Genomic DNA, 24,821 nt, shown 5'->3' on the forward strand with positions numbered 1-24,821 from the left:
AAAGACACCTCACAATAATTTCCATTTTAGATCTCTCCATGTTAGCTCGCACTGACTACTTGCGGGGGAGTTGGGGAACCTCCCAAGAGGAATAATGCCAAAAAAAAAAAAAAGAAAAAAAAAATGTTGAGTCAGAGGGAGACGCAGTTAGTGTGCAAGAACGCCAGGCATGGAAGGGGGATCGACATGACACGCGATGTCTTCCAATGTTAAGGATGCAATTGGAATAGGGATGTCGAGGGTAGGGTGACTGTATGGAAACACGGCATCTCAGGGCATTCCAGCCCGGCCGTCGAAAGCCAATGGGCCAGATTCATTTAGAGGCGTGAGAGGATTCTCATCAGAAGACTCGGAGCGCATAGGGGTGTCTACCCGTAGAATTGCCTGACGAGGCGGCACTTGGTTGGATGACGGGGTCAACGACTGCCAGCCAGGAACGCTGGCACCAGAATTTGGAGCGGAAGCTATTGACGCTTCAGTATCAGGCCCCGACGGAGTATTGTCGGACAGACGCATGTTTTCGACGTCGGCAGCAAGGCCGGTCTCGGTGGCCAATTCGGGCGTTTGGCGGTCTTCGCTCGTGCGTGAATCACTCGAAGCGCGACTCGGCTCGAACTGAGGGGAACATGTTGTGGATCGTAGCTCATCGGTAGGCTCTGTTTTACTGCTTCCAGTCTGCTTGTTCGAGCCTTCGGCCTCATAATCATTTGAGTCATCAACTTCAGCACTCAGATCTGTGTATGCACGACAATTCGGGCATTGAAACATAGGATAGTCAGGCGTGTGGATCAAGCGGCTGACACATTTATAATGCCATACGTGGGCACAGGCCGCCATGAATAGACACTGATAAGGCCTCTGCAGCTGAAATTAGCCTTTTATCCTCCAACCTCGTGAATACGCTTTGACTTACCAAGACCGAACCGAGACAGATGGAACATTCCCGACAGCCGGAATAATCGGCAGCCTCCCCTTTTCCCAAGTTCTTGATGAGGCTTTCGGTGTTTTTGCTGCATCGCGTATTAGTCCGGGGCAAACGGGAATTTCAGGACAATCAAATCATACTTGAACTCGTTCGGCTGCTGTTGCCAGCCTCTGTTACATTCGATCCTCAAACGAACGCAACGAAAGATCATTTCTTCTCCTCCGCGGAAATCGATACCAAGCTGAACGATGTCACCATCTTTGACTGTGTATAGTCGAGAGGGCATATTAGGCTGGCTCAGCCTCATATGGTTGAGAAACGTCCCAGACGAGCTCCCCACATCCTTTATATGCCACAGGCCGTTGAGGTATAAGAATTCACAGTGTTTCCGGCTCACAACCTTTGACTTGAATCCCACTGGCGCGTCCGACGGTTCACTTGGGTTCGGGACCGGCAGCCCATCTCGCTCAGAATACCGGCCAACGCGAATACTGCAAGTGTCTGATGGGAGGGTTCGCGAAACAGGGATGAAAGGTAACGACGGCCGGGAACTCTGGCTCGAATCTTGGTGTGGGAAAAATCGGATTGTTGCCCCGCGTTTTGGTTTCGAGGGACTCGAGGAGGAACTATCATTGGTGACGGGATCAGGAGAGTCGATTGCGGTGGTAGGGAGCGTAGTTGGCGCAGGGACACTAGTAGGTTGGTCGCTCGGGTTCTCTTGATTATTTTGAGATGAGGATCTTAGCCGTGCCATGGTCTCGAGTGTCGGTTGCGTTGAGGATACCGACGAGGTCGACTCCGAATGTTCGGAGGGTTGAGGAGGTGATTGCACGTCGGTTTCAAAGCCACGAGGGGCTGGGAAGAAAATCGCACTGTATCGATTCTGGGTGGAGCTCTGAGTGCGCGGTTCGGGGCATGGGCTCGAGTCCGCAGGGGTCGGTTGGGCGGAGTCGGTGCGGGTGGTAGCGTGAGGGGAAAACCAAGACAGACGGCGGCCGCTGATACTATGACGACGGGCAGGGCGTTGTTGGGGGTTGGACGTCGACGAAGAGGTGGAGGGGGTAGACGAGTGGTTTTGACTGGAAAAATGGGTTTGCGTATAGGCACGCAGTTGGCTCAGTCGCCGGAGGGGCCCTGAACGGTTGTCGGATGAACCGTGAAGGGGGTTGGAAATGGAGGTGGAGGTGGAGGCGGAGACAGACGCTGCCATCATTGGGCGTTGGGCGTTTGGCTTCCTCAGTTCCGAGGCGACCTGGAGTGGGCAAAGGGACTGGCTGGAGCAAGGAAAACGGAAGAGAAAGGGGCGAATTTGCACGTAAAACAGAATGAGAGGGAATAAACCCAGGTGTATCCCAGTCTCGGGGTTCTATGGGAGAGAAGAACAACCTGAGGCAAAATCCACCATCCAAGCTCTATACTTCGTGGGATCGACGCAATAGCTGTGTTTATTCTGGGTGGCCTGATGTGTGAATCGCACGATTCGGTGAGCGAGAGGCGTCTAATTAACTAGCGTTGAGGACTGGGAAAAGTTGCAGTCGTGTGCATCGAAATTGAGAGGGGTTGGACTCGGCTGCGGAGGCTGGAAGAAAACCCTCAATGGACAGGAACAAGGTCAGGCTCAGGAGCTCGAAGACACGGAGGGGAAGAAACAAAGAGAAAGCGCGAAGGGGCACGCGGCCATGTTATTGTCCCGCATTACTGAGGGCAAAATGGCAGCTATTCTGCGGGTCAGATGGCAAGAGGCGATCTCCAGCAGGGGCAGTGGGGGCGAGTGGCATCGCTGGAATGTGCATCCATCCTCGAGAGCCTGGAGTCTCCAGAATAATATTTGGAAGACTCTGAGTCGTCCAAAGATGACGAAATGCTTCGTTCTGAGTGGAGCATCATCTCACCCCAAACCCTTTTTCTCGAACACATCTCGAATACAGCCAGCGCGACGGCGGAACTGGGCAACGTCGTCGCCCTCAGGGTCCAGAGTTGGATGCAATACCGAAACATGGATGCTGCATCTTCTCAGCGTCTCTATCTTCAACGGCTGCACTACGTATATACACTCGCTCTTCAGTTGTTCCTGTTGTAATTCTCCAGGACCTGTTTCGAAGTCGAATACCAGATGCTCGCGCAGGGCCTGAGCATCGAAGGGATCCCTTTTATTCCCAGGATGTTCCAAGGTTGCCACCTTCGGCCAAGGATGGCAAGATGCAGTGTGCGTCCTCCGTTAGTGCTCGTTTTAGCGTGCGGGGCTGATGGGCAAAGGCTTGGAGCCAAAAGTTGGCGAGCCTCTCAGCGTCCAGCCCTGCTTTGGCAGGCGCTGCAGAGATCCACGACGGCCCTCAATTGCTTCACCTCCAGGTCATAGGCCTCTCTCCTCATGTGACGGGGGTTTCACATGTTCAGGTTGTCGAAAGAAGAAGTCTCGATTCTTGGACCACCTCGTATCCCGCCGCGAATGGGCCGGGGACACTCTGGAGATTCAATGTAAACATGTTTCGAAGAGCCATGTCAGCATTCCCCGTCTCATCGCTGAGGAAATCTTCGGCCCGTTGATCGGCATCCCAGGTGGACCTCATGCCCTCAGCGTTACAAAACACTGATCTTAGCTGCATCTCGTGGATGTTGATGATGAGGCCTCTCTGGATTCGGTATCCGGGGGGTTCTAGCACACCGAATAATGCAAGGCTGTCTGAACGATAAGTTGGGTGAGCATCGTCTGCAAGAGCCCGAGATACTAAATATATATTGTGTTTGGGGTCCAGGGCAGGCTTTTGAGAACTGGCTCGGGTACTGTCAATCACTCATCGCCTGCTGATGATTCGCCGCCAATAATCCTTGGATACCTCGCGGGATCAAGCGGACCTCGGGAGGCTCGGCGATGGTGGTTTTTCGCTATTTTCTGAAGTAGTATCCCAGGTCGCATCCTAACCAAGTGCGAGAACACCCTAGCCGTCGACGCGGCCGATGTGCAATTGAGGTCGATCCTGGATAATTTGAGCCGAGTTTCGTCGCAACCGAGGGCAAGACTTCATACCAGGGGGAAGTGAAGACTGGAGACCGGTGTCCTGATTTTACACTATCTCACACGCATGAGGAACGCCCCTGGGGGACAGATGACTCGACAGCAGTGTAACGAGATCGATATGATAACAGGTCGCTCCAAGCACCAATCACTCGCCGTTCCTATTTCTATCTGCGTGGTTCCCAAGATAGCGGGCTTGCACAGTGCAGCTTGAGCCTGCGAGGCCAATTTACCAAGAGACAGTTGTTTCCCCGCGCCTGTTGTTGAGTGCATGTCAGAGCCTGGACGGCGATGATGTAGTGTGGTTGGTGATCCGCTCGAGATATGCGCGCTGTCATTCGCCCGCCCACGGGGGCAGTCACCAGCCGCCCGGCAAGCTGGAGCAGAGCTGCTCGTCACCCATACTAAACCCGCTTGGTCATTCACTCAACTCTATCCTCGCCCTTCTCTTCCCCCTCTTCCATCGTTGCCGTCCCGACTGCGACAGGGCCGTCTTTGGAATCAGATTCGCCATCTTCCGGACAGACAGGTTCTGAAAGGCAGATTACCGGTCGTTATCCCTCGATTTTCCTTCTTTCCGCCGCCCGGCGGTGCTGTTGTTTTTCCAAGCTTCAGCTCCCACATGCAGAGCTAGGCCCCCTCCTACCTCGCATCCCCATCCCGTCGTTTCCTTACATCCCCTTCTTCTCTACTCCGGTTCGTCGGCGCCTTTGGGACCTGTGAAGTGTTTATTTGGCATAGCGAGAACGGATATCGCGAAAAGGGAAACAGCAACCTCCGGCGTATGCTTTCCGTTTTTGCAGCGACTGCCATCCAGCCCCCTTTCACTCCTTGACCCTCGACGCGTGCGGAACTGTGTCTTGGTCGTGCAGGTCTCTTTAACCCCCGAAGAAATGGCTGGAATTGCGAACGCATGCCTATATTGTCTGTCGTCAGTGGACGACTGGTGCCATATAACTGCGTGTCTCGGTCCTTTTGGCGGTCGCTCGAGAGACGGAATCTACGAAACAACTCTTGCCGACAACGAACGCGAAGCTGTGTCTGATCTCCTCGGCTACCTCGAGAATGTAAGTTGGCCTTTCTCCGGATACAGATCCTTTCGTCTCTATATCTACCACATCATACTGACTTTTCGCTCTGCTAACGTCCACGAATAGCGGGCCGAAACGGATTTCTTTTCTGGTGAACCTCTGCGAGCCCTCAGTACTCTAGTGTATTCCGACAATGTCGACCTCCAAAGAAGCGCGAGCCTAACATTTGCCGAGATTACGGAACGAGGTATGTGCGACCGGATTTGGAGAATGGTGGTTCCTGATATCTAATGCTGGGTCTGGGAACAGATGTGCGCGAAGTGGATCGTGACACACTCGAACCGATCCTTTTCTTACTACAGAGTTCTGACATTGAGGTCCAACGAGCTGCCAGTGCAGCTCTTGGGAACCTTGCTGTGAATGGTCGGTTCATCTTGCATCACACCTCGATCGTTGCTGACAGAAAGCAGCGGACAACAAGGTGTTAATCGTCGCCCTGGGAGGGCTTGCCCCGCTAATTAAGCAGATGATGTCGCCTAATGTTGAGGTCCAATGTAATGCAGTCGGCTGCATTACTAACCTTGCTACGCATGAAGAAAACAAGGCTAAGATTGCCCGGTCTGGCGCCCTGGGCCCTCTAATTCGCCTCGCAAAATCAAGAGACATGCGTGTCCAGCGCAATGCAACGGGAGCTCTTCTGAACATGACACATTCGGGTAGGCATCCTACACCTGCGCAGCGTCGTACATTTCCTTGGAGCCTCTCTAACTTGCCTCCCAGACGACAATAGGCAACAGCTTGTTAACGCCGGCGCGATACCCGTTCTTGTTCAGCTCCTTTCCTCCTCCGACGTCGATGTCCAGTACTATTGCACAACCGCCCTTAGCAATATCGCCGTAGACTCATCGAATCGCAAGAGGCTCGCCCAGACAGAGTCGCGGTTGGTGCAATCCCTTGTGCACTTAATGGACTCATCGACGCCGAAGGTCCAGTGCCAGGCTGCCTTAGCTCTTCGCAACCTTGCCTCCGACGAGAAGTACCAGCTTGAGATTGTCCGTGCCAAGGGATTACCCCCCCTCCTCCGCCTCTTACAGTCAGCCTATCTTCCTCTCATACTATCGGCCGTCGCGTGCATTCGTAATATCTCTATCCACCCTCTCAATGAGTCTCCCATCATAGATGCTGGGTTCCTCAAACCCCTGGTCGATCTTTTGGGGTCGACGGATAATGAGGAGATCCAGTGCCACGCCATCTCTACGCTTCGGAATCTCGCTGCTAGCTCGGATCGGAACAAAGAGCTCGTTCTCCAGGCTGGTGCGGTTCAGAAGTGTAAAGACCTTGTCCTGCGCGTACCAATCAGCGTTCAATCCGAGATGACCGCTGCTATAGCCGTCTTGGCCCTGAGCGATGACTTGAAGCCACATCTTCTCAACCTCGGTGTATTCGATGTGCTTATCCCCCTGACGGAGTCGGAGAGCATTGAAGTTCAAGGAAACAGTGCAGCTGCTTTAGGCAATCTCTCTTCAAAAGGTATGTATCAACTCACGTGCTTTCAGATTTCACGTGCATGCGATCAGTGACTTACGTATTGCAGTTGGAGATTACTCCATCTTCGTTCGTGACTGGGCGAATCCCAATGGAGGAATTCATGGTTACTTGAAGCGATTCCTTGCGAGTGGAGACCCCACTTTCCAACACATTGCCATCTGGACACTTCTTCAGCTCCTGGAGTCGGAGGACAGGCGCCTCATAGGCTACATCGCACAATCAGAAGATATTGTCCAGATGGTCAAGTCAATATCGGACAAGAACATCGAATCCGATGAAGAGGACACGGAAGATGGGGAAGCCGAAGTCATTGCGTTGGCACGGCGGTGCCTCGAGTTTCTCGGAGGTGGTCCTAGGCAGACGCTCGTAGAGGGTTAATGCCTCCGCCTTCCGCTCCTCGTCTCTCTCGCTGCTTTCTAAGCGATGTGTTTCCATTCGCTGGAGCCTTGTGTTTCCTTCTCATCACCTCCTTATCAGATGCATCATCTGATCTTTCTTCTTTGATATACATTGTTTTCATGTGCTACGGGTGTTCGGGGGCATTTGCTTCGGTGTCGCTTCATTTTTTCAGCGAGCATTCGGTGTGATACGATGGATCTATATCTCTTTCATGGGCTTGTCTCTTTCTGTTCGGTTTGTCGCTGTGGTTCGTTCGCGGCCGTGTCCGCGCATAATTCGGGAAGTCGTGCTGGCCAGAACTGGATTTCTTCCCCTATTTGAAGCATACTTAGATATAGTGTATATCCATCCATAAATATTCGATTTTCTTTCTTTCGTCTCCGTTGCCTACTTGTACTTGTCTGGGCTGTTGGGCCTCGGGTAAACTCTGGTTCCGAGCCGACCCACTTTGGGAAAAGAACTTTTGAGCCTCAGATTGATTTCTCGTTTGTTCCTTCTCCTGTTGCCCATTCAATTTCTTTCCGGGGATGACGAGCTCTCTGCCATCTCTCGCTATCCCGGGACAGCGTTTGGGGTCGGTGACCACATTCACTGCCGGCCCCGGCACCCATGTTCATCACTCTCACGTCTATGCATCGATTGCTGGGCCGGTTTTTGTAGACCCTGCACAACCGAAGTCTCAGGCGAAATCCACGATCAGCATTTCAAGAACGGCACGAGTGAAGACGACTCCTTCGGCAACAGCCGCATCCAAATCCAAGCCCAAGTACAACACATTACCAGGAGTTGATTCAGTGGTATTGGCACGGGTGACCCGCGTACAGAAACGACAAGCCACAGTCTCGATTCTCGTTGTCCTCGACGAATCGGCGAGCTCTAAAGCCTTGAACCCCCTACAGTCCGCGTCAGACAACGATAATATCGAGTCTATCCTCTCCTCTGCAGCGAACCCGGAGAACCACAGCAGCTCCGATGAACTTCGGTTCCAGGCACTTATCCGGAAGGAGGACGTCCGAGCCGTGGAGAAAGACCGGGTCGTTATGGATGAAATGTTCCGTGTTGGAGACATCGTGCGTGGGACGGTGATTTCGCTCGGTGATCAGAGTTTCTATTATCTCACTACGGCGCGGAATGATCTGGGTGTTGTGATGGCGCGCAGCGAGGCGGGGAATATGATGTTCCCGGTTAGTTGGAAGGAAATGAGAGATCCTGTTACTGGGGCTGCGGAACAAAGGAAAGTAGCGAGGCCCTTTTGAGCACAGGTATCATCTTGTGTCATCGAACCTTGGAGTGGCTTTTCACATCCCATTTTACACGTCTGGGGAATGCATCCTAGTATCCTCCCACTGAGGGCCCGTCGGGTAACCGACAGGACCCCGAATGAGCCTCTCTGTGACCCGACATTGCCGCAGTACACCGGGAGACAATGCCTTCTGACCGCACATCCGTGGTCGAAAGACCGAGGACCAACATCAGTCCAAAAGCCCCGGATATCCTGCAGCAAGGTAGCAACACTGCTGTGTTGGCGCCCGTGACGACAGTCCTACCACACTGCTATTCGCAAGCATAAGGAATCATCCCTGCTTCAAACATGACATTAGCGAGGAACGTAACTTACTTATCAAGATACCCAATGAACGCTATTATTTACACCTACGAGGACGTTCTTCGTTCTAACTTTGCGTCTCATCCCGATCCATGAGATTGACATCCTCCTCAGTATCCATGGTCCTGGCCTGTCAGTGCTGGACTGTGTTTGTCACTGGAGGAAGAGAAATGGTTTCGTCGCGTGGAGGCTTCCATCTCCACGACCCTTGTTTTTGACCTTTCTTTTCCGACGTTGTGGATTTCGAAAGTTGTTACGAACTCGGGCACACATTCGATCATTTGTACGTATCTGTTGTCAATGCTTGGTCTGAGCATGGGCAAAATGCGGAGCTCAGTAGAATCTCGGTATTTTTTTTAGGTGATATATATACAGTATACAAAGAATGATCGCTAATGGGGAAGATTTTCCATCTCTATTCATACCAAAACTTCTTTTCCGCCTTGATTTTGATAAAATGTCTTCACAAAAATGATATGTGCATCCAGCATCTACTTCTTCAGCGTCTTCTGCTTCTCAGCATCAATCAACTTCCTCCCCTGCACGAAAAGGCCCTTTCTCGCCCTAACAGCATCCATATACTGTTTCGCAACATTCTCGCGATCCGCAAGTTCGCCCAAGTCCTCAAGTTCCTCTTCCGTCGCAGGCACCCAGAACGGGTCCTCGTCTAGGGCTTCGAAGCCAGCGAAGATGAGCTGCGGCTGTGCGGCTCCAGAGGTCCGCTTGCGGATTTCTTCGGCGAAACCGAAGGATTCGGCGACGGGGAGGAGAGAGAGGATCGTAAAGAAGGGGGTTCCTTCTTTCATCGTTTCGGACAGGATGCGGCCGCGGCGGCGGGTTATAACGCCGTAGACACGGCCAAGAACCTCGGCTATAGGTGAAACAGTCAGGTTAGGATGCGGTTGAAGAGGTGGATCAGGGCGGACATACTAGACGCTTGAATTTCACAACTGTACATGGCAAGCATGATTCTGGGGCTCCAGTCAAGGAAACCCTGAGAGATGCTTTCACGGGCGAGGCGGATTGTTTCGCCCGTAAGACGACCGAGATCAATTTCGCCTTCTGCGGCGTTGATCTGGATCGCCTCTAGAAAGACGGCGGTTCCGTGGATGGGCTCTTGACATAGTGGGCCTTGCCCCGTAGCAAGCTGAAAGGCGTATGCGATCTTGTCGCAGAAATCGCGGACGACAAGGGCATCACGGCTGGCGGTTTCGGGAAGAGCATTGGGCTGCAGTTTGGGATCATCGAGAAGGCTGATTTGTTTTTGTTAGCGCTTTAAGACAATTTATATGATCATGGAGGGGCACTAAGGGGATGGCATACAATTTCTCGCAGGTGTTGACGGTGGTTGCGTCAACAAGGACGTTAGGGCCTATCCGTCGAGGGCCGAAGGCTATGATCCTCTCAACTACATCCTTCCACAGCCCTTTATCTTCTTTGACTTCATCGACGAAAAGCTTGTTGAGCTCCTTTTTGAAATTGTCAAGTGAAAGTAAGGCACCTTCTCTCGCCTCGCCTGCAACGTCGGGAGCCTCAACCTGCTGCGTACCATCAGACGGGAGGGCTCCAAGTTCAGCCTCGGATTTGGCCGTGCGCTTCTCGGACTGTAGGCGTTTAATAGTTCCAACGTGTTTGGTAAAGAACTCTGTGACTTCAGACGGTAAAGGAACGACCCGTAGCCGGATTGTCAACTGCTTCGATGCCGACATTGTCAACACCCCCCCTCTTCCTAGTTCTGGGTTCTTCGGAGCCGCCATCTCCGGCGCATTGACGATGGTTTCTCGATAGGGAACGATGGTCTCGCCAGTTTGAATCTCGCACTTGGCGAAACGTTCGCGGAGATCCTTTAGGCAGCGTTCGAGGTGTAGTTCACCAGCGGTCAATATGACGTGCTCACCGTTGGGAAGTACTTCGTATAGGGCACATGGGTCACTCTGCTCGAGGAGACGCAGGCCTGTAACCATCTTACTGAGATCCGATGGATTAGCGGGTTCAAGGGCAACTCGCACGATTGGAGGAGTATCCAGAGAGACACCAGCCAAGTTGATACCCCCCTCTAGCTGCGAACAAAGAGTGCCCGTCTTCAGGATGTGACCCGCTAGACCTCCAATACCGAAGACGACACCTGCGGGCACGGACTGAAGGGGCTCAAGACTTCTTCCCATTAGTAGATAGAGGTCTGTTACTATCACTTTCTGCGGCTCAGGGTTTGTGTGTGGTTGTTCGGGCGAGAATTTGGGCGGAAGGACGTAAACAGAATCTCCTACCGAGAGAGTTCCAGAATAGAGGCGGGCAAACCCAATCAAGTGCTCGGGGTCTTCTTTCTGCTCATGATTGTCCTCGTCAGTGTCGTTCACTGAAACCTGTTCGAACGCGGATGTGACTCTTGAAAAGTCGTCTTCTTGACCGATACTGGCTTCTGCTTGCAGCTTGGCGATCTCTTCTCGCTTCTTCCGGGCGATTTCCCTAGCTTCGTCCGCAGACATGGTTCCTCCCGAGTTCTTCTTACTTGATAGTAATTCACTCTCTGGAATAGCGGCCATCTTGCTGACATATGCGACAACCGGCTCACCGGGCCCGGTTTTGAACTCAACCATCGCATCTACCACCCTTGCGTCAACAAACTTCGACCCTGGAGACTCTTCAATCATAGGAGGTAGTCGAGAAGCTTGAGCTGCTCTCGGGCTGGGAAGATATTCAATGACTGAGACTAGAAGTGCGGTAGAGAGAGGTAACCACTGCGAGAATAACGTGGCCATTATGTTTCTAGGATCTCTCGAGCGTAGAATGTACGGCGGAATGGTGATAGCTAGAGACTTCGTAATTTTCTCTAGTAATGCAGGATCACTATAAGATAGTTAGTATGAATTGATTATCGGTTTCTGTTCGTACCCTTTGCCTTTACCCCCACCAGTAGTGGCTTCATATGCAGCCCACACGCTATCTAACACCAACTGCACAAACATGGGCTTCAAGGATCGTCCTTTGAGGTGTTTCTGGCCGAGAACTCTTTTCGTTTTAGGATCGAGATAGTAATCTCCCCAGAGGACTTTTTCAAGGATCGCCCTCTTAATCCCGAGTTTTCTCTCGTAGATGGCGGCGAATTGCCGTATGGTAAAGGCCCAACCGTCAACGGCGCTGCAGAAGATAACGTTATTTTTCTCGGGTGCGAAGTAGAGATCCTCATCGTCTCGTTCTTCGAATTCTGTCCCATCAACGCTTGACTCAGCATCGCCATCTTGTGCCTGTTTCTGTTGAGCTGCGGCGTTCACACGTTCTTCCATACGCACTCGCCACTGGAGGTCTTCCTCCATTCGTTCTCCTTGGTAAAAGCTACCTATGACGGCGTTCACCTGTTCCAGAAGTCTGCTGAGATGGGAATAAGCCTCGGCAGGACTCATCTGAAGTTCAGTTACCAGTCTATCCATCTTGTTGATGACAAGAATTGGTTTCAGTTGCTCGACCCAAGTTTGGCGAAGAACGGTAACTGTTTGACTGCATACACCCTCCACAGCATCGACTAAAACCACCGCGCCATCACAGAGACGCGAAGCTGTTGATACTTCGCTGCTGAAATCGATGTGACCGGGCGAGTCGATCAAGTTGATGAGGTACTCTTTGGCTTCCGGTTGGGCATCTGGAGCAGAACGGCGCATCATGGAAAAGAAGAGGGATATCGCAGAAGACTCCATAGTGATCCCGCGTAGCTGTTCATCTGGTCGCGAGTCCAAGTAGCGGATCTTCCCCGCCAGCTTCGGCGAGATGATGCCGTTAGTGGCGATAAGACTGTCTGTGAGCGATGTTTTCCCATGATCCTGGAGCCACACGAATTATCAGATGAATTCATGGTACCACTCCAAGAATAACATTTCTCATATCACGTACAACATGTGCTAGTATACATATCTAAGAAGTGGTTAGTCAATCTGGAACGTCACCGGTTCTGGAGTCGAAGTGGGATGGATTGATAATGGAGGGGCAACGAACATTGCGAATGTCGTCGGGCTTCCGTTGAAGACGGACGAGATCCTCTACGCTGACAACAGGCATTTTCGGCGACAGATGGCGCTGCTAACCAGCGGCCACAGTATGGAGGACGCCAGTAGTACGGAGGAATTTGGCGCGTGGGGATTTTGCTCGGTGCTGCGGTTTTTGAGCTGCACCGGGTAAAATATTTCTCTCAACGACTGAAAGGGAACTCTGGCAAAGAAAGACTCGAGCCAGCGCACAGCCGCAACCTGGAAATCCCAAGAAACTTCCTGATTCAGGATGAGGATAAATGAGTCATCTGCTGTCCAGCTTACTCGGTTTCGACGATGGTAAGTGGGGGAGTTATTCATGGGCTTTGCGATGGAATCTGGTCGATAAAGTGACTGGGTCGCGATGCACCACTGGACTGGATGTTTACTATGGAACGCTGACTACAATCACTCCTCGAAGGAGAGTTTTATTTTCTTTTTCTTCTTTTTCTCATGTGTCGGTTTTCGAGCCTCCAATTTCTTCGTCTGTGTCTCCTCACTTTCGCCTTCCGGAACTTCATCTCCAACAACTTTGGCTTGCTTTCGCTTCCGTGGCCCTCCAATCTCTGCTAGGTTTTGCTTCGACGTTGCCGCTTTCTTCGCCTCCGCCGCGCCGCTCTCCGCGGTACCTTCAGTAGAGGATTTCCTCTGGTCTCCTCCGTTGCCTTCGGTTCGTTCTTCATCACCGCCATTCACCATGGCCTCGTATTCCTCCTTGGATATAACCTCGTTGCTCTCTGCATCGACATACGTCGGCCCATCATCCTCATTATCCTCTCGTAGTCGGCGGGGTCGTTGAGACGCCGGGCGCTCTAAGCCACCGGAGCTGCTTCCGAATTGACCTCGAAGTCGCTGTAGAAATGCAGGCTCTTTCGCATCTGGAATCAGTGTTAGGACGGGAGTTTTGGAGAAGACCATGTAACTTGCCGTAGGCGAGGTTCTTCGCGTTATGCGACATCGTTCGTTGTGAGAGTGTCAACTCGGCTTCGGAGTAGAAAGCCTCCCTCGTACGCTGAATAAATTACGCAAGAGAACGAAATCGATCCTCATGCTTCAGCGCATCAAGGCAGAGAAGGGTCAGCACGTAACAATGCTCGCATCGGTTCGGCGATGAGCATATCAGTCGAGGCGATAAGGAGGAAGAGTATCATCTCAAACAAGATGACTGGGTCACCGAGAAGGCTGTGAACACACTTCAAGAAGGATCACTGCCGACAGCGTGAGTTGTTGCTGGAAAGGTGTTGGTCGCCAAGCAATGAGCGATCGGCCAGCTTCGGCGGTGGCACTAGTCCAAATCCAGCTTCAGTCGAAAAGTCAAGGAGCCGCAGCTTCAGTCTCCAACAGTCTCTTCCACCAAACAAGCAATCATAAACCATGCTGTGCGCAAGTAAGTAGATATGAATAGCCTTTGAACTGTGTCTAGTATTAACAATATTTGCGACAGTTTCCGGAGAGGCACCTGCGGTGCCTGTCGTCTCTCCCAAGAGCGGTAAGTTTGCGAACACCTGGAGAGTAACCAGCTTCAATCTCTAACTTTTTGGCCAGGCAGCGTCTTCGAAAAGCGCCTCATTGAAGCTTATATCTCCGAGCATGGAAAAGATCCCGTGACGGGAGAAGAGCTCTCTCCCGATGACCTGATTGAGGTTAAGGCCCAGCGCGTCGTCCGACCCCGACCCCCGACACTCACCTCGATCCCCTCATTGCTCAGTGTGTTTCAGGAGGAATGGGATGCGCTGGCTTTGGAGACATACACACTACGTCAGACCCTCGCTCAGACACGACAAGAGCTAAGTACGGCGCTCTATCAGCACGATGCGGCCGTGCGGGTGATCGCACGGTTAACAAAGGAAAGAGACGAGGCACGCGACGCGCTGTCTAAGGTTACTGTTGGTGCTAGGGCTGTTGGAGCAGCGGGTGATGCTATGCAGGTAGACTCGACTGGTCTGCCTGAGGAGGTTTTGACTAGAGTTGAGAGCACCCAAGCGTCGTAAGTCCACCGAGACACCGTTCCCCTCTGCTTTCCCTCGAGGATATCATCTAACTATGGGCAGCCTCTCCAAGACCCGACGTAAGCGTCCTATTCCCGAGGGATGGGCGACGAGTGAAGCAATTTCCGCCTACAAGCCCGTCGAGAACACAGATCCCGTCTTTCCCGGAGGGAAAACACTATCGGTGGATTCATCTGGTGATTCAGCGCTTGTCGAGACCGCTGAGGGCGTTGTTGGCGTTTTCTCGCTGTCTCAGAAACAGGTCGTTCACAGTCTTCAGACAAACGGTCCAGTAACCTATGCTATCTGGGCTGGCGGCAAGGCAGTCGTAGCCTCTGTTACGGGCTCCGTGAGGGTATTCGAGGGTGGTCAGGAGGTTGCAAACTTCAACTCTCACGCTGGTGCAGCCACAGGTCTCGCGTTGCATGCAACGGGCGATATCGTTGCCTCTGTTGGGGCGGACAAGAGCTATGTGCTGTATGATCTGACAACGAATGCGGTTATCACCCAGAACTTCAGTGACGCATGTAAGCATATCCCGAACCCCCATTCTGGAATATAGCTAAGATGGTCCTTTTATTTAGCCCTCCTCTCGGTGCAGTTTCATCCAGATGGCCACCTCCTTGCCGCTGGTGGTGCGGATGGGCGGATTAAGATCTACGATCTCAAAACAGGTGCTGTGGCTGCGAATTACGACCTGACTGGTCCTGTCAAACGGGTTTTCTTCTCCGAGAATGGTACATTCTTGGCCGCGGTGACGGAGAATTCGACTATGGTCTCTATATGGGATCTACGCAGCTCCAAAGAAATCAAGGTCCTCGAAACCGGCGGCCAAGTTGACTCAATCCATTGGGACTACACGGGACAATTCCTCCTTACCGGCGGCCCGAGCGGTTTGACTGTCCAGCAATACTCAAAGTCATCAAAGGCGTGGTCAGAAACTTTGCGGAGTGCCGTTCCTGCGGTAGCTGTGGCCTGGGGATCTGCCGCTAAGAGCATAGTGGCGCTGAATACTGAAGGCGGATTGACGGTGTTGACCGCGCAGTAATGATGACTGATATTTCGGAAACAGTAGAGAGATCCTTTGTCGATTTGATTCTTCACGATTCTATTTTTGTACTTTTAGGTGTTTTGCGAGGCGAAATAGTTAGGAGAATAAAGGGCAAAGCATAAAAGGGTCAGTCCATGGGCTGTCAATATCTGCTGCCTCTTATCAAATCACAACCTGCTGGTGCACTTGACGCGAGGGGCAGGGAAATACCCTCCCCATTTGCGCTCTGTCCATTGTGATAAACGGGAGAATAGGCCTCAGGGTGGAGCGCTAAAAGCAACACAGAGGCCCAACGAGCCAGAAGGCGGACGGGCTGGCCCTCCGATGCAGGACTCGAATCTGGACTGGAATAACTAGTTATCGCGTCCCCCTCACTAAGCAATTGGATAATGACCTCCACCGCTAACTACCACATTTCCGGGCGCAACGACTACAACTCCGAAACCTTTCAGCTTCTTTTCTTTATTCCCCCTTTATCTCACGATCCTCTCTTTTCTCGTCTCCTTTCCCTGAGGGCATTTCAAACTGTCGCCACTCTATCCTCACCATCTCCGATATGAATTCCGACTCCGTTCAGTTCCTTGCCGCTCGGCGAAGAAAGGTCGATACCCCCCGAATTCCCCCTCTCTGCGGGATCTCCCCATTGCTCTCCGTAACCCTACTGACGATTATGTATGTGTTATAGCGACCTCGTCGGGATCTCTCAGCCACACCACAAGCCCAATCCTCGAATTCCACCACTTACCCTCCCCTGCCGCCACTCGCGCTTCCGACTGTCCGGTACCCGGGCGATGGACTCGATTTTCGTCGTCCAGCTACTTCATCTGCACAACGTGAGGAAGAGGTTATTGATCTCACAAATGAACCGGACTCACCGGAAGTTTCCCGGGAGCAACAAGCTTCTGGGGGGGAGAGCAGTTCACGGCGGCCTCGGCCACCTCGGTTTGGGCGAGATATCATCGCGGACGTCGTCGACTTAGAAGAGCAAGAACCAGATACTCCGAGTAGCCCCGAAGTACAGTTTCTGTCGTCGACAGTGAGACAACAGCTCCCACCACCACCTCGACCCCCTCCAAGGACACCCGGCCTCATGAGCTCGAACTTCTGGCGGATGCTTCCGCTTCCGCATGCGAGCTTCTTCGGATCTGCCAACGAACCAGCTTATAGACGGGAGGTCCCGTGGCGCGCGGCATCTCATCTCTCCCGTGCGGAGCTCGAGACTCTGCTGATTGGAGATGTCGATGCTATGGACTTCACAATAAATCTGGATCTCGATGATTGGCAACTCCCAGGGTCAACACCTGAAGTGACCCGGCCACAAAGCTCGTATAAGCCTCCAAGTCCAGCTCCAGAAGGGTTCACCAGGTCTGTCGAGGAGGACGATATCGCCACTTGTCCGAACTGTGATGAAGAGCTTGGAACAGGGGACGATACGAAGCAGCAAATCTGGGTGGCTAAACAATGTGGACATGTTAGTATTGCCGTTCCAAACTTTAACCCAACTAGCATCTAACGAACTACCTATACAGGTTTATTGCGGGGAATGCGCCACGAATCGCTCTCTCACCAAGGCAAAGAAGACGAGCTCAAGAACAAAGCCTTTTGCGAAATGTCCAGTCCCTGACTGCGGAAAGCCGATCAGTGCTCCCAAATCGATGTTTCAGGTGTATTTATGATGGTACCGGGAGTCTTTATATCTGCATGCATGGTCAGGTTATGGGATGGGCCCTTGTTTTCAAGCTCTTCTTTGTATGTTCGCGATACCCTCATTGCATTGGTGCCCAGGCATGGATTCGGTGTAAATACTTCGCCATAGCGGCGAAGCTTTTGGTTATCTCGTGTTTCAAGTTAATATCTCACTCAAGAAGACAGTAATAGACGTGGATCTCTTGATCATCCTGAATATCGATTCCAGATGGTATACTGTAAGTATGATACATCTTGGTCGTCAACCATATACAAAGCCCATAAAACAAAGACTCGAGAACCCCTAGGATGCAAAGCCGACAAGAAACACCGCTGTTATAAACCAACGAAAGACCAGACCTAAATTGTCCTGAGATCCCCATGGTACGGAGACCAGATGCCACGCACACTTTCATTGATACTTGTTACGGGCTTCTTGGTGCGCTTCAGCTTCTCTCCACTTGCCTCCTTCAGTAGATTCGCCTTTTGGAGGATTTGTTCGGGCTCGAGATTTCGCACACAAACAGCCTTTTCTCGTCCGTTGATGTAGTGACCCTTGATAACCGGGTGCTTGTGTGGTCGTGGCGATACTCGGATCTCGATCTGTGGGTTCTCTTTCGCGAACGCGGGAAGAGAGTGCTTCAGGAAAGACCTGCCGTCGCTGAGATTAGCATCAATCAATCAAAGTAATTGAAAGTGAATGACAACATACACCATTCCCCGAGAGCTCCCCGCCCAGTCGCAGTAGTGGAAATCAAGGCGCTTGCATTGCAAGATGAAGGCGCCCACGCCATTCTGGTGCGAGTGTTAGCGATAACCGTGGCCGCGGATGCCAAATAAATACGGAGCAGTGTACATACTCTAGCGGCGGTGACTGTTCGGATCCCCTTTAACGGCATTGTTGTGACATTTGTAGAGTTCTCGCTTTGCAGGTCGGACTCAAGGTGACTTTTTCGGCCATCCAACATCGTGCCATTGGCCCGCGGCAAATTCGGCTACCGCGCTTGGCGGCTACAACAGGAACGCGAATTTCGAAACTAGCCCAGCTACTCCCAAGGACGAGGCATCAGCTCGCACTTCCCTTATGCCTCCTTCTTTCACTCTCTAATATTCATCTATTCCCTCAACTGAGGTACAATTGAGGCGAGATGACGGATAAGCTCCCCCCTCCGCTCCTAGCACTCTTCCAGCCTCGTCCACCCCTACGTTGGGTAACACCTCTTGATCGCGCACCGGAGGATATCAGGAAGAGCAAGATAACAGGGATCGCAGAGTTCCTCCCGGAAGCGAAAAAAAATGCAGAGGAGGCACAATATAATCCCACAGAGACATGGTTGCAGCGCAAATGGCGCCAAAATCTTGAGAAGAAGGAGAGGTTGAACAAACATCTGACGGAGGGACTCGCGGCTTGTAGGATATCCTGGCTGGACCGCATATTGAACGACCCTGGCTAATGACTCAATTAGACGATCCTCACAATGACCAGCAAGCGCGAGGTGATCCGTTTAAGACGCTTTTCGTCTCTCGCCTAAGCTACGATGTTAACGAAGGCGACCTTGAGCGCGAGTTTGGACGGTTTGGACCTATCGAGAGGGTAATGTTTTTCAAATAAGCTGTGGCATTTGTAAAACTGATGGTTTTCCAGATTCGAATCGTCAAAGATACTGTGACTCCGAAAGGCGCGAAGAAACCGCATCGAGGGTACGCTTTTATCGTCTATGAGCGCGAAAAAGACATGAAAGGTATTACTGCAGCTCTCTTGAGGTTCCCAAAGATACTAATCTAGACTTTCCATTCGCCCCGTTCAGCCGCCTACAAGGAAACAGATGGTATCAGAATTAGAGATCGCCGTGTCTTGGTGGATGTCGAACGTGGCCGAACCGTCAAGGGATGGAAGCCTCGTCGATTTGGTGGTGGCCTTGGAGGGCGGGGCTACACAAAAGCGTTACCTTCGCGTCCCATTGGAGGAGGCTATGGCCCTCCTTCTGGTCCTGGAGGATATGGTGGCGGATTCCGTGGTGGTTTTGGCGGCAGAGGAGGATTCAAAGGAGGGTTCCGTGGTGATCGCGGATTCGGGCCCCGTGGTGGTGTCGGATACCAAGGAGGTCGGAACGGGTTCGGCGGACAGGCGCCACCAAATGCCCCCTCCGGGCCGGGGGGTGGACGGAACGTTGGTTTTGGAGGTGGTAGGCCCGATCGCGACGGTCGGGGTGGCACAGGGAGCAACCGTGAACCCATTCGGCCCAGGGACGGCTACGGCGATCGTGATAGGCGAGACCGTGACCGCGATGGTGACCGCCGCGATCGCGATCGAGACAGTCATCGATACCGTGACCGTGACCGAGAACGCGACAGGTATGGTGGCAGGGAGGAGCAAGGACGGAAGAGATATCATGACGACGACGCGTACGATGACCCCCGTGCTAAACGACGATACTAAACACCAAACCGAGGACCTCCTTCCAACCAATACTCAATGACGGTTTGTTGGTGGGTATCTCTAGTTGATCGTTTCTCTCTCATCTTATCGTCCTCCCCAACATGGCTCTGGGTAAGACAACACCAACGGCCTGTCAAAATCTGCTACTTACAACAGTCGAATCACCTGGCACCCTTCACACACTTCATGGCAGTCGATATTCTCGAGAATCTCTCTACTTGCCTCTGCTCCGGGAATCTGTGGCCTCTCATCAAGAGAGTTATGTCTCTATTGGAAGAGAGAATGGTTTGAACTTGCCCTTACCATCGCCCTGTCTCCCCTATATTCCGCTCGGGTTCGGTTTCCCTTTATATTCGTCTTTGTGTCATGCCCTTCTACATGTTCTGATCTATCTGGGTCCGTACCACTGCAGTTATGTCAGGGGGTAAGTATGTATTTTAGTCAACATCATTCAGCTGGAAATGTTCGGAGGGTATTTGAATTTTTAAGGTAAGAAGATAAGGTAAGGTTTCTCATCAGCGATAACCTATGCCGGACATCTTCGTATGGTTGTAAAGCAGGGGGTAGTTCTTTTTCCTAATACCACTCGCGTTGTTTCGTAGCGGATCTTGGAGCTGAGCGTTTGGGTATGACTTGCACTGCAGTAACTATGGATGGTAATTCTTTTGATTGATGTTCTATATCTTCGTCATACACTCATAAAGTATGTCGAAACCCTGGGACTCAGGACAAGGAAACTGAAAAACACAGATAAATCAAGAAAACGCCCATCCTAACGCCATTGAGATGCCCAAAAGGTTTCATTATAGGAAAGAACAAGAACCGCTTTTGCGAAATTGAGACTCACTCCACATCCATCCCACCCTCATCTTTCTCGAGGATCTCAACCTCCCCGGTACTCCTTGTCCAATGTGCCTTTAGCCCAACCCGAAACTCTGAGGTCACTACCCCAAACATCTTCAAGAGGGTCGTCTGTCTTGAATCCAGCACATCCCCTTTGTTACAAACGGGGTACCCTTCTTGTCCATCCGTCAATTCGAGCATAACCTTTCCCTTAACTAGCCGGGTGGGGACACCCAGTTTGCGAAGCTCAGGCTCGATCGTATGGCTGATAGGCTCGTCCTCGGACGTTGGGATCTCGCCAGCGCGGGAGTACACCAGCCCTGCGGGGATAGAGAAGGACCGCGTGGCTTCCGTTCCGGCACGGGCAAAATCGAGGGGGCGGAAGGAGTCGAAGTAATCCGTTACAGAGGTGGGGTCTCGCGAGGTGAAGAGAAGACCAACGGCGCCCGTGAGGTAGGGTGAGATGAGGTGAAGGTTTTCAGCGGCTTCGGACTCGGGATTATGCCCGAGGGCGACGGCCATGACTTTTGTTTTGCCGAAGAAGAGTCTGTCTTGCCGTTAGTCCTCCGTTCCCAGGCATTTGTATAGAACAGCGATGGTGGACTGGTGAGGACGAAGATTGAACAGGTCAACTTACCGGCTATCGGCGAATTCCGTGCGCACATCCTTCAGATATGTGTTTCGCATGTTGTCGACCGAGAAGACGAAGAGATGGTCATATTTCTCAACACATTCGCGAATATTGGCGTAGAGCCGTCTGGTCTGTTCCTTGTGGGACTTTTTGGCGGTCTTGGACTCGTGAACGATCCTGGCACGCTTGGAACGAGGCATGGTGTCGATATATCAATGACCGAAGATTTCTGAGAAATGGGCCTGAATTTAACCCACGGCGAGTGCGGGAGTAGTTCTATAAGTGCGGAGAATATTGTCGACTCGCAGTGGAATTATTTTTTTCTTCGCTGATAACAGGCGGATTAATGTTGATGCGGGGCTTATCCGACCCCGAAAAGGGGAAATGAGCTGAGGATTGATGGATGCACGGCATCGCAGAACCTCTTTCTACCGTCCGAATTCACTCAGTCGCTAATTCAATCATGATCTGGAGTGCCGATCTCGAGGAACTCTTCCGATAATATACCTCGACCAATCTCGTATGCGCCTTTTGAGACCTAACGATGCTCGACTTCATGGACTATATCCAACTCGCGTTCGCCGAGGGAACGCAATGGAACCGCGACAATTCATACTCGTCGCTCACGGCTACGACGCAGTGTGAGTAGACCGAACCTGGATTGGAACATACTCTTTCGGAAGCTGGTTCTGACTTTATTCTGCAGCCCTTCTCGACTTCACGACCCCTGAACGTGCCCGCATTCATCTCTCCTCTCTTTCCACCCCTAACTTCGCGACAAGCTATACTCTCGGTACCGTGGGCTTAATTGAAGGTTCCGTGTCATATTTGTACAGCAATATTCCCTTTGAGAACACTCCGAGTAAAAGCGCTCTAATCCCGCTTCGAAAATTGTCCCCCGGTTATCGACAAGTGCAAGCACCCATCGCGCCTCCGGTCGAGTCCTGGAGTTGGGATTCTATACTTGATGGCGCGAAGAATATTGGTTATGGGCAAGGGCTCAGTGGGCAGAAGGCGACATTGCTTCATGCAACGCTGCACCTACCTCCACCAACAACACTGAACGCGCTGTTCTTGCGCAGGATATCCCCAACCATGCAGCTATCACTTGCAGTCTCCTCGACCAGGGGTCCACCGCTATCCAAGTCAGCGCCGCAAGCTACGCTTCTAACCCAACTTTCCCACGATACGGGGAAATACAGCAACGAATACCTATTTAGCACAGACAATTCCCTCTTCGGTTGGCGTGGGCTATGGAACTTCGGCCCCGACCCGCGGACTGACAATGAAGGTCCACGATTATCGCTCCTGTCAGCCGGTGCCGAGGCATATTATTCCCCAGTTTCGTCGCTAATCGGCATGTCAACGGGACTGAGATTCAGCACGTTACCAGCCGCCACTAACCCTAAATCCTCCGCCACCGCCACCCCCATCTCAACCTTCCCTTATACCCTAACACTCACTCTAACCCCCTTGACTGGGTCGCTATCGGCCTCATATTCTCTCCGCGCATCCCCAAATCTATCATTCAGCTCTCGATTCGGCTTCAACGTCTACAGCTGGGAAAGCGAGATGGTCGCAGGGTGCGAGCTATGGCGGCGTTCGAAGAAACCTGCTGGGAATACAACGGACGACGGTCTAGAATGGGCCCGACGCAAAGTTCGCGCATGGGATCCGTCCGCTTTTCCACCCGTCCCCGAGCTCTCTCCATCCGATAAGGAGGATGAAAGCCAGGAATCAGTCCTCAAACTCCGGGTCGACCAGTCGTGGAATGTGCGGCTACTCTGGGAAGGCCGGGTTAAGGAGCTTTTGTTGAGCGCGGGAGTTGGACTAGGCCCTGGTACTTTCTCGCCCTCGTATGCTAATGCGCAGTCTGCGTCTGGAGGGCAGAGTAGTGGTGCTGCGACTCCCGGAACGTCATACTGGAGGGGTGTTGGGGTATCGGTGTCATACTCTTCATGATACCCTGGCTTACCACTCAAATGGCCCCTGTAATGAACTGTAATAAAGTGTATATACATTGTCACGCATTATACGTTTTAGATGAGGAAATACTTCGTGATTGCTATGGTTGAAGTTGATGCTTTTTCCGTTTTATCAAGTAGATGACCATATAGGAAGAATATATCCCTGTACGGATAGAGAGAAGTTCCAATGAGCTCCTCCAAATATAGCGGGCCGATAAATCAGTGCCTATTAACAGCGTGAAATCGGAAAAGCCTGTATTCTTGATAGCGGGATCAAGCGCAAAGCGGGCTGCCTTGATTATAGTTGTGACACATCATTGACGATTTACAGACGAGCGTTGACAATGTCGACGACTAGATTTGTAAATGGCGCGATTAGCAATGATACATCCCCATCATGATGATGCACGGAAAATAGGAAGGACGTACAGGCAGGCTTCAAACTGGCACCACCAACCAGGAAGCCATCAACATCAGGCTCCTTGGCGAGTTCACGGCAGTTCTTCTCGCTCACCGAGCCACCGTAGATGATTCGGGTGTTCTCGGCGGCTTCGCCGGAAATGGAGTCGTTCAGCCACTTGCGAATGGCGGCGTGCACTTCTTGGGCTTGCTCGGTGGTAGCAACTTTACCCGTTCCGATAGCCCTTTATACTCGTTAGTTGCAAAATCGTGGATAGTCGGATGGAATGTAGTGAGCTAAGCTTGTGATGCGCCTTACCAGACCGGCTCGTAGGCAATGACAACCTTGGTCCACTGGTCCTTGGAGAGTTCCGTTGCCGCGGCATTAAGCTGACGGGTAACGACCTCAATGGTCTTGTTGGCCTCACGCTCCTATCGGGACAGTCAATACGTGCTGTGACTCGACGGGAGTAATCTAGTTCCGGGATGGAGCGGGGAGAAACAGGGGAAAAAAGAAAAACGGAGCTTTACCTCGAGCGTCTCACCGATACAGAAGATCACGTTCAGACCGCCCTCAATGGCAGCCTTTGTCTTACGAGCGATGAACTGATTTCCTTAGTATTCAGATTCGTGTCACCTGGACGAATGAATAGGATGCATACCTCGTCGGTTTCCTTGAGAATGACACGGCGCTCGCTGTGTCCGAGGATAGTCCAATTGATCTCGGCCTCGCGGAGCTGCTGGACACTGATTTCACCAGTGAAAGCACCGTTGGGTTTGTCGAATACGTTCTGCGCAGAGACACCAATCTTCTTGTCCGCGATCTCTCGAGCGAGGAGGAGGTAAAGGGCGGGAGGAGAGATGACGACCTCGGATGATGAGTCTAAGGAAGCGGAATTGAGGTTCTTGATGATGGAGGTAATGCTCTCAACATTACCGTTCCTGTACAAAGGATAGAAAAGAGACAATGGTTAGCAATGCCATCTGGTGGGATTTTCGCGGTGGTGGCGGTATTTATGGTATGGGTGTTGGCATTGCGGGGTAGTAGAGGGAACTATACATCTTGAAGTTACCACCGACGAAGAATTGGCGAGGCATTTTGAATAATCGAGGAATGAATTGAAGTATAAGGGAGAAAAAGGGGAAAGGGAAGAAAAGAGGAGGAAGATTGGGAGCTGGGAGCAAAACGTTCGATCAAGGACGAGGAATGACGAAAATACACGGGAGGCAGCGGGACCAGAGCGCTGGAGGGAGAAAGCCTTGCCGGTGACT

The 24,821-nt window shown here is 52.0% G+C and overlaps 12 protein-coding genes across 12 annotated transcripts; 6 read left to right on the forward strand and 6 right to left on the reverse strand.

Moving 5' to 3' along the window:
- Positions 1-270: 270 nt before the first annotated feature.
- On the reverse strand, positions 271-2,138 carry BJX67DRAFT_383110 (FHA domain protein; the record flags this gene model as incomplete). Its single annotated transcript, XM_071033385.1, has 3 exons — positions 271-858; positions 914-1,010; positions 1,066-2,138. 3 exons carry the CDS (start codon positions 2,136-2,138, stop codon positions 271-273), a joined length of 1,758 nt encoding a protein of 585 aa, XP_070884091.1.
- Positions 2,139-4,389: 2,251 nt separating this feature from the next.
- On the forward strand, positions 4,390-7,013 carry vac8 (protein anchor VAC8). Its single transcript, XM_071025282.1, has 6 exons — positions 4,390-5,008; positions 5,099-5,219; positions 5,282-5,395; positions 5,443-5,688; positions 5,753-6,502; positions 6,567-7,013. Exons 1-6 carry the CDS (start codon positions 4,835-4,837, stop codon positions 6,896-6,898), a joined length of 1,737 nt encoding a protein of 578 aa, XP_070884092.1. The 5' UTR covers positions 4,390-4,834; the 3' UTR covers positions 6,899-7,013.
- A 410-nt stretch (positions 7,014-7,423) lies between these two features.
- Positions 7,424-8,923, forward strand: BJX67DRAFT_359297 (exosome non-catalytic core subunit CSL4). The gene has a single exon (XM_071029664.1). The coding sequence runs from the start codon at positions 7,447-7,449 to the stop codon at positions 8,173-8,175; it is 729 nt and encodes a 242-aa protein (XP_070884093.1). The 5' UTR covers positions 7,424-7,446; the 3' UTR covers positions 8,176-8,923.
- A 6-nt stretch (positions 8,924-8,929) lies between these two features.
- Positions 8,930-12,763, reverse strand: BJX67DRAFT_188439 (GTPase RIA1). The gene is made up of 6 exons (XM_071025283.1): positions 12,513-12,763; positions 12,411-12,431; positions 11,418-12,340; positions 9,849-11,372; positions 9,456-9,778; positions 8,930-9,396 (listed from the first exon to the last, which is right to left on the reverse strand). The coding sequence occupies exons 1-6, from the start codon at positions 12,573-12,575 to the stop codon at positions 9,017-9,019; spliced, it is 3,234 nt and encodes a 1,077-aa protein (XP_070884094.1). The 5' UTR covers positions 12,576-12,763; the 3' UTR covers positions 8,930-9,016.
- A 189-nt stretch (positions 12,764-12,952) lies between these two features.
- Positions 12,953-13,502, reverse strand: BJX67DRAFT_383114 (DUF4604 domain-containing protein; the record flags this gene model as incomplete). Its single annotated transcript, XM_071033386.1, has 2 exons — positions 12,953-13,422; positions 13,460-13,502. The coding sequence occupies 2 exons, from the start codon at positions 13,500-13,502 to the stop codon at positions 12,953-12,955; spliced, it is 513 nt and encodes a 170-aa protein (XP_070884095.1).
- Positions 13,503-13,842: 340 nt separating this feature from the next.
- On the forward strand, positions 13,843-15,763 carry BJX67DRAFT_359305 (WD repeat PRP19 family protein). Its single transcript, XM_071029665.1, has 5 exons — positions 13,843-13,931; positions 13,989-14,033; positions 14,090-14,531; positions 14,596-15,059; positions 15,117-15,763. The coding sequence occupies exons 1-5, from the start codon at positions 13,919-13,921 to the stop codon at positions 15,578-15,580; spliced, it is 1,428 nt and encodes a 475-aa protein (XP_070884096.1). The 5' UTR covers positions 13,843-13,918; the 3' UTR covers positions 15,581-15,763.
- Positions 15,764-15,860: 97 nt separating this feature from the next.
- BJX67DRAFT_188502 (putative RING finger domain protein) lies at positions 15,861-17,349 on the forward strand. The gene is made up of 3 exons (XM_071025285.1): positions 15,861-16,184; positions 16,269-17,054; positions 17,113-17,349. Exons 1-3 carry the CDS (start codon positions 16,140-16,142, stop codon positions 17,257-17,259), a joined length of 978 nt encoding a protein of 325 aa, XP_070884097.1. The 5' UTR covers positions 15,861-16,139; the 3' UTR covers positions 17,260-17,349.
- A 280-nt stretch (positions 17,350-17,629) lies between these two features.
- Positions 17,630-18,168, reverse strand: BJX67DRAFT_383116 (mitochondrial 54S ribosomal protein mL43; the record flags this gene model as incomplete). Its single annotated transcript, XM_071033387.1, has 3 exons — positions 17,630-17,921; positions 17,982-18,064; positions 18,130-18,168. 3 exons carry the CDS (start codon positions 18,166-18,168, stop codon positions 17,630-17,632), a joined length of 414 nt encoding a protein of 137 aa, XP_070884098.1.
- Positions 18,169-18,331: 163 nt separating this feature from the next.
- Positions 18,332-20,343, forward strand: BJX67DRAFT_359309 (U1 small nuclear ribonucleoprotein 70 kDa). The gene is made up of 4 exons (XM_071029666.1): positions 18,332-18,679; positions 18,736-18,863; positions 18,915-19,011; positions 19,078-20,343. The coding sequence occupies exons 1-4, from the start codon at positions 18,418-18,420 to the stop codon at positions 19,707-19,709; spliced, it is 1,119 nt and encodes a 372-aa protein (XP_070884099.1). The 5' UTR covers positions 18,332-18,417; the 3' UTR covers positions 19,710-20,343.
- BJX67DRAFT_359310 (ribosome assembly factor MRT4) lies at positions 20,344-21,463 on the reverse strand. The gene is made up of 2 exons (XM_071029667.1): positions 21,190-21,463; positions 20,344-21,099 (listed from the first exon to the last, which is right to left on the reverse strand). The coding sequence occupies exons 1-2, from the start codon at positions 21,381-21,383 to the stop codon at positions 20,553-20,555; spliced, it is 741 nt and encodes a 246-aa protein (XP_070884100.1). The 5' UTR covers positions 21,384-21,463; the 3' UTR covers positions 20,344-20,552.
- Positions 21,464-21,727: 264 nt separating this feature from the next.
- BJX67DRAFT_373404 (mitochondrial distribution and morphology protein 10) lies at positions 21,728-23,145 on the forward strand (the record flags this gene model as incomplete). Its single annotated transcript, XM_071031392.1, has 2 exons — positions 21,728-21,824; positions 21,890-23,145. 2 exons carry the CDS (start codon positions 21,728-21,730, stop codon positions 23,143-23,145), a joined length of 1,353 nt encoding a protein of 450 aa, XP_070884101.1.
- Positions 23,146-23,475: 330 nt separating this feature from the next.
- On the reverse strand, positions 23,476-24,647 carry BJX67DRAFT_383120 (triose-phosphate isomerase TPI1; the record flags this gene model as incomplete). The annotated part of the gene is made up of 6 exons (XM_071033388.1): positions 23,476-23,504; positions 23,580-23,794; positions 23,869-23,981; positions 24,081-24,155; positions 24,212-24,491; positions 24,610-24,647. 6 exons carry the CDS (start codon positions 24,645-24,647, stop codon positions 23,476-23,478), a joined length of 750 nt encoding a protein of 249 aa, XP_070884102.1.
- Between the last annotated feature and the right edge of the window lie 174 nt (positions 24,648-24,821).

The sequence above is a fragment of the Aspergillus lucknowensis genome, assembly GCF_044049455.1.
Source record: "Aspergillus lucknowensis strain CBS 449.75 chromosome Unknown BJX67scaffold_34, whole genome shotgun sequence".
NCBI lineage: Eukaryota > Fungi > Ascomycota > Eurotiomycetes > Eurotiales > Aspergillaceae > Aspergillus > Aspergillus lucknowensis.

Coding starts and splice junctions, on each gene's coding strand:
- vac8 (XM_071025282.1), top strand. CDS start 4,835: ATGGCTGGAATTGCGAACGCATGCCTATATTGTCTGTCGTCAGTGGAC. Junction 5,009..5,098: donor TCCTCGGCTACCTCGAGAAT/GTAAGTTGGCCT, acceptor GTCCACGAATAG/CGGGCCGAAACGGATTTCTT. Junction 5,220..5,281: donor TGCCGAGATTACGGAACGAG/GTATGTGCGACC, acceptor GTCTGGGAACAG/ATGTGCGCGAAGTGGATCGT.
- BJX67DRAFT_359297 (XM_071029664.1), top strand. CDS start 7,447: ATGACGAGCTCTCTGCCATCTCTCGCTATCCCGGGACAGCGTTTGGGG.
- BJX67DRAFT_188439 (XM_071025283.1), bottom strand. CDS start 12,575: ATGCCTGTTGTCAGCGTAGAGGATCTCGTCCGTCTTCAACGGAAGCCC. Junction 12,341..12,410: donor TATGTATACTAGCACATGTT/GTACGTGATATG, acceptor GTGTGGCTCCAG/GATCATGGGAAAACATCGCT. Junction 9,779..9,848: donor GTCAACACCTGCGAGAAATT/GTATGCCATCCC, acceptor AAAACAAATCAG/CCTTCTCGATGATCCCAAAC.
- BJX67DRAFT_359305 (XM_071029665.1), top strand. Junction 14,532..14,595: donor GTTGAGAGCACCCAAGCGTC/GTAAGTCCACCG, acceptor AACTATGGGCAG/CCTCTCCAAGACCCGACGTA. Junction 15,060..15,116: donor CCAGAACTTCAGTGACGCAT/GTAAGCATATCC, acceptor CCTTTTATTTAG/CCCTCCTCTCGGTGCAGTTT.
- BJX67DRAFT_188502 (XM_071025285.1), top strand. CDS start 16,140: ATGAATTCCGACTCCGTTCAGTTCCTTGCCGCTCGGCGAAGAAAG. Junction 16,185..16,268: donor TTGCCGCTCGGCGAAGAAAG/GTCGATACCCCC, acceptor TATGTGTTATAG/CGACCTCGTCGGGATCTCTC. Junction 17,055..17,112: donor TGGCTAAACAATGTGGACAT/GTTAGTATTGCC, acceptor CTACCTATACAG/GTTTATTGCGGGGAATGCGC.
- BJX67DRAFT_359309 (XM_071029666.1), top strand. CDS start 18,418: ATGACGGATAAGCTCCCCCCTCCGCTCCTAGCACTCTTCCAGCCTCGT. Junction 18,680..18,735: donor GACGGAGGGACTCGCGGCTT/GTAGGATATCCT, acceptor TGACTCAATTAG/ACGATCCTCACAATGACCAG. Junction 18,864..18,914: donor GGTTTGGACCTATCGAGAGG/GTAATGTTTTTC, acceptor ATGGTTTTCCAG/ATTCGAATCGTCAAAGATAC.
- BJX67DRAFT_359310 (XM_071029667.1), bottom strand. CDS start 21,383: ATGCCTCGTTCCAAGCGTGCCAGGATCGTTCACGAGTCCAAGACCGCC. Junction 21,100..21,189: donor ACGGAATTCGCCGATAGCCG/GTAAGTTGACCT, acceptor ACGGCAAGACAG/ACTCTTCTTCGGCAAAACAA.